We start from the raw sequence: 5,932 nt of genomic DNA, 5'->3' as shown, positions 1-5,932 counted from the left end.
CCCATTTTATGGTTTGAAGAGTTTTCTTGAACAGTCATTTCTGTTAAATATTTAATTCATACTAGCTGTTAATATCTAGTATTTTTTTTATCACCAAGAATATGTTTAGATTTAGTTTTTACTTACAAAATGTCTTGGGCGAGTACATGTTGTAATAATGTAATTTGTAAGTGGGACATTCATTATCATGCATTCTTGTCAAAATAAAATTATATAATTTCAATTATCTTGCGTGTTGTCTGTAGTTAAACATACAAGTTAAAACACAAATAATAAACGAACTAGTTTTAACCAAGTTTTTAAACACTTTTAATAATATCGAACATTATAATGTTGTGCGTACATATTTAGTCTATTAATATACGGAGTAACCCATGCGGAAGCACACACATGTTTGAAATGAACCCATTGAGGCACAACCGAAGGCATTGGATACCCTCCTTGTAAATCTAATTTGACATAATGGTTATCATTAACATGTCCAACCGCAATAGCAACATGTTGATACCATAGAGGAGGAGTAGACCGAAGTGGTAAATATGTAATACTGTCTCCAACACTCAAACAATGTAATATTACATTATACCTTGAAGCAATCACGATACCCATATCATGCAAAGACATCCAATGCTCCAGTGACGCAGCTATATCCGAACGAAAAAAATTCAAAGAGTTGTGAAGTTTTAACCGACATTCCCGTCCAAAAATCTCATCATATTCATCCCTATGTGTATTTAACTCTTCCATTAAATCAGATTGAATAGTTGGCCATGCATCTTCATTAAGACCAAGACAAACAGCTATCGCTCGAAATCCACAGTTTCCATCACTTTTTACATCATGTATGTGCATTATATACCGATGAAACAAATTAGGTAATTGATTTATGTATGAGCATGAGTGGTTTTTTTGCTCCATATATGAACTATTTCTCATTGGTTCCTCGGCTAAAGATGAAATAGTTAACTCTTTTAACTTCCCGAGGTATTTTTTGCACGCATTATATATGGTTTGAAGCGAAGACACGTTATCTTTACTTCGTTCCTTTAATGTTGATAAAATATCAGATGGTTTCATATTTTTCTTTATCAAATCAACCACTAAATGAGTTTCCTTATCAGACAATCGCATTGTATATGGATGACCCTCCATAGTTGATGCAGGTTCATGATTATGTTTTTCACATACCACCTGTAGAGTCCAAATACCATACAACTTCGAGTGTTTTCCAGCCAATTGGAATGGACAATTAATTTTTTTTGACTTAGTATTTCTAGTAGAGGGCTTGCTGCTTTTGTGGATTCCACCACGATCACACATAAGTGTAGTTTTAGATATCCACCCACTTGGTTTTACCTTGGTTCTTTTAATGATGATAATGTAACCAAGTGAACGTCCTTTGTTTTGTACCCATTCAATTAAATCATGATGAGTCTTGAACACCTGAAAATTTATTTATCTTTTGTTACAAATGGATTGTGTTGCCGGATAATTTAGGAAGATGAAATGAACAGTAGTAAAATAAAATACCATACCATGTCACTGGAAAATGCTGATGTATGAGAACTCGTCATTTGCTTTGAATGGGCGAGATGATAGTGACTGTAATATTTCCAATATTTGAAATTTTATAAAGGGATATGCAAAGGAATTAAGGAACTAATGTTTTATGTTATAAAATCATAAGTTCTAGAAAGGATTGGTTATAATTTGTAAGTTTTTAAAAGGTAATATTTTATGTTATAAAATCATAAGTTCTACAAGGATTGGTTATAACTTGTAAGTTGTTAAAAAATACTGTAATATGCTATTTTCCAAATTTATTAGTTTCTTGAAGAAATAATGAGTTATTTCCTTGCTTACTTTTATTTATTTAGAACTGATAACAATAATAGTAGTATAAATTATTGTAAAAACAAATGTGTTCTGAGTTATTAATTATTACTTATTAGCTTTAAATGATGTAAATTACATTACATAAAAATAATAAGCTAAAAGTTATTTTTGAATTCGAGATTAAAAGTTTTTTTTTTTTTTCAATAAAACTAAAATCTTCTATGTGCCTAAACTTTTTGTTGAAAGCAAAGTCAAAAACTACACCCTTAAATAGAGATACAGGCATATGACATTATTTTCGTATTCAAACGCAACCGGAACAAGAATTTTATAATTTTTAAAAACTAAATTAAAAAAAGATATATTAACTGACGGTGCAACCGGTAATTCAATTTAATAGAGAAATAAAACAAGATTTTATTATCATGGTTATATCCAATTTTACTCTACTTCTTTTAACTATTATTACATAATATTGATGAAATAAAATTAAGTTTGTAGATTTACTTTCATCTTAATTTTAGGGGTTAACTTAGGTACGTAACAAATTATTAAAACAAATCAGTTTACATTATATTATAGTACTAGGTGTGAGAGGCATATATTATATGGGTTTATTTAAAATGATATAAATATGAAATTTTAACAATTTGAAAAATATTTAAATTTATAAGAAAAATAAATTTTTTTTTGAATTATTATAATTAATGAGGTTTTAATATATTGAATAATTTACATATATAAACCTTTTCTGATAAATACCTTATATATATATATATATATATATATATATATATATATATATATATATATATATATATATATTACCTTACATATTAAATGTAGAATTTTAATTTAATAAAATAAAAAATACAATAAAATGACAAATGAAAAATAGAAAATTCTAAAATTCTAAAAAATATCATACGTACAAATGAAGGAGAAAATGACATGTGGCAAAAGGTTTTTTATTTATTAGAAAGGATTATACTAACACTGGCAAAAAGTTTTTTTATTTATTAGAAAGTATTATACTAACACACGTACGTTACTTCATAACATGTGAATTGTAATTATATATAAACTTATATTTGATGGTAAAATAAAACCAATAAATAAGATAAAAGAGTTGAACCAATATCTAACCATAATATATCAAATATTATTCATACAAATTGTCCGTAAACAAAGTTTATTTATTATAAAGGTAACCCTATTCATAACATTAAAATATTGCAATTTTATTTATTTAACAATTGTCTATAATGTTCAGAATTTATTATGTGTATAAAGTTTAATAATAATAATAATAATAATAATAATAATAATAATAATAATAATAATAATAATCTACCCTAATAAATGAAAATGTTATTACCATTTGTCATTCTTTCATTTATTTGACCACATGTCATTTTGTCATAATTTTGAAATATATTTATTTTCTACTTGTCAATTACTTCATTATTCATTTCCACTATATCATTAATTTAGTTTCCATAAATTAAACCTACTATAATAACTATTAATTTCAAATTTCAAATTTGAAATTTCAATTTCAATTTCAAATAAATTTAATTTTAAACAAATGTATTTAACATTTTATTATAATAAATCGTTTAGTACACGGGTCTAACAATTAAACACATAATTTCAATTAATTTATTTTTTGCATGTTTTTTTTTCATGATTTTCACTTATTTCATATTTCAAATTCAAATAAACTCTTCATTTAATCGCTCCTGTTTAACATTATGTTTTAATTAACCCGTATAATATACGGGTTTCACAACTAGTCCTTAATAAATAAATGTTTTTTTTACCACATGTCAATCTCTCATGAATTTTGACACTTGTCATTTTGTGGTATTTTTGAATAAATGTTTTTTCTATTTGTCATTTTCTCATTTTTTTTATCTTTCTTAATTAACACATTACTAGGCGTAACACCCGTGTATTACACGGGTTTTGATCAAGGTTTAAACATTAAACATTTTTAAAGTATAATTTCAAATTACATACAACGTAAATGATGAATACGTAAGTATTTCAATCTATATACTAATAAAGATAACTATTGAAAGAAATGAATGTAAGATACTATAAGGAACAATTCAATAAAGGTACGTGCAAACTCACTTATTTAGAAATATGAATTGTCAAAAGGGTAAATAGTAAAATTTTAATGTCCATATATGACATATATGAAAAAGCAAAAAAGGAAATTACTGCCTTGGTTATGATATTAATTAATTGCTTTGTATTCATTTAAAATTGCCCAAATCATTCCTCCAAATCAATTCCCCAAAATTAATCCCCATAAATTAGGAATCAATATTTTTAACTCTTATAAAATTTCCTTATTTAAAAAATCCAATGTGTAATTTTTCTAGACTATGTAAAAAGAAAACCTAAATTATAAGAAAATGACATGTGGCCAAATGTCTAAGAAGATGACAAGTGGCAAAAAGTTTTTTATTTATTAGGGAGGATATTTACACCTTAATTAATAATTGCCTTAATTGAGAATAACCAATAAATTACAATATTACAACTCATATAGTATTTAATATGTTTCCTTTTAAATTTAAATAAATTTTGTTTAAATCTTAATATTTTTTTTGTTTTATCCAACGTGTATAACATATGGGTCTCACAACTAGTAATAATAATGACAAATCAACTTAATTTCATTTAACATTTTTCAATATTTTTACCGAATAGTTTAAGACTTTACCTACAAGATGCCAGACTTTCAATAAAAATATAAATACAAATAACAAAAATATAAATATAAATAAGTAATATATACTAAATATATAAATAATTCGAATAAAATAATAACAAAAATATAATATGGGGAACAAAGGACGTCGGTAATCACCGCTACCTACACAGCTATACATAGGCTACATTATTATCTAAAACCCCTTCTACAAGGTAAAGTTGCACACATCACATCTGAACTTTTTCTTTTAGTTTTTTTTTTTTTTTTCAATTTTTATAAAAAAAGTTGCATAAATCATTATTATTATGTTATATTACACTGTTAATTTAGTAATTTAGTGTTAATTTGTTAAGGTTATACTAATAATTAAGTATTACGTTCTAAAGATTTTACAAGCTTCATTACTATTACTTTGACTTGATTAAAATAGGTCATTGTGAAAATATAATAACCATAATTTTACGAAATTTAAGAAAATCAGCACGAATTTTTCGAAAATCAAAATTTCCAAAATTGCTTTTTCAATATGAATGCTGCTTGATAAACCCATGAAAAAATTACAGATCCGAATAAATGAAGAATGGAAGATTGGAGATGGGTCAACATTGTAAACAAACCTATCAAACAATTAATAAATAATAATAATAATATATTTCGGAACTAAAGGTTGGAAAAATACCTCTTTATAGCTTTATCAGACAAACAGAGGCAACGGGGAGCATGCAGCACCGATGAGCGGGCGAGTCCTGAAGGCGGCCGGAACTCGAGAAGAGTGAGAAACACGGAGAGGCAGGTAGCTGATGTCTGAGAGAGCCGAGAGGCTGAGGCCTGAGGGGCTTTTGAACTTATTTGTAAATATGTTAACTTGGAAACTGAAAATTAAATACTCGTATAAAGATACATTTTGTTGTGTTAAGTTAACCCTTGGTTTATATTTAGTCAAATAGACAAACACACAAAAAAAAAAATAACTAAGAGGGCGTTGGGCTTAGTTGTTTAGAAGCCAAATGTCCTTTTTAGTAAAAGATAGAAAACAAAAGATGTTTGACAAATGCATTTTAAAACTTATTTTTAGATTTAGATACAAGTAAAAATGAATTTTTTAAAAAAGTCAAAAAAACCTGATTTTTTATGACTTTTCCAAAAAGGACTTTTGCCCCTTGAAAAGCCAAGCCAAACACCCCCTAAATTTTTGACAAATTTTCAAAAATAGTCTTTACAATTTTAAATTTATTTCAAAGTAGTTGTTATGAAACACTTTTTAAGCAAATTTTCTGTTTAGACCAAACATTACACACCATTAGTTTTTATGACTAACACCATTAGTTTTTATGTTAAATATAAATAAAAATACTATATTGTCTTTTA

General features: G+C 26.0%; 1 protein-coding gene across 3 annotated transcripts; it reads right to left on the bottom strand.

The window, feature by feature from the left end:
* Positions 1 to 285: 285 nt before the first annotated feature.
* On the bottom strand, positions 286 to 5,527 carry LOC111902134 (uncharacterized). 3 transcript variants are annotated; one of them, XM_023898002.3, is made up of 3 exons: positions 5,244 to 5,527; positions 1,536 to 1,602; positions 286 to 1,443 (listed from the first exon to the last, which is right to left on the bottom strand). In XM_023898002.3, the coding sequence occupies exons 2-3, from the start codon at positions 1,572 to 1,574 to the stop codon at positions 310 to 312; spliced, it is 1,173 nt and encodes a 390-aa protein (XP_023753770.1). In that variant the 5' UTR covers positions 1,575 to 1,602; positions 5,244 to 5,527; the 3' UTR covers positions 286 to 309. The 3 variants fall into 3 exon arrangements, with proteins under 3 accessions (XP_023753770.1, XP_042754602.1, XP_042754603.1); XM_042898668.2 differs by having other exon boundaries at positions 286 to 1,459; positions 5,244 to 5,523; XM_042898669.2 differs by lacking the exon at positions 5,244 to 5,527 and having other exon boundaries at positions 286 to 1,459; positions 1,536 to 2,379.
* Positions 5,528 to 5,932: the final 405 nt, after the last annotated feature.

The sequence above is a fragment of the Lactuca sativa genome, chromosome 9, assembly GCF_002870075.4.
Source record: "Lactuca sativa cultivar Salinas chromosome 9, Lsat_Salinas_v11, whole genome shotgun sequence".
Lineage (NCBI taxonomy): Eukaryota > Viridiplantae > Streptophyta > Magnoliopsida > Asterales > Asteraceae > Lactuca > Lactuca sativa.
The sequence above is the reverse complement of the archived record's forward strand: the minus strand, read 5'-3'. Positions and strand labels throughout refer to the sequence as shown.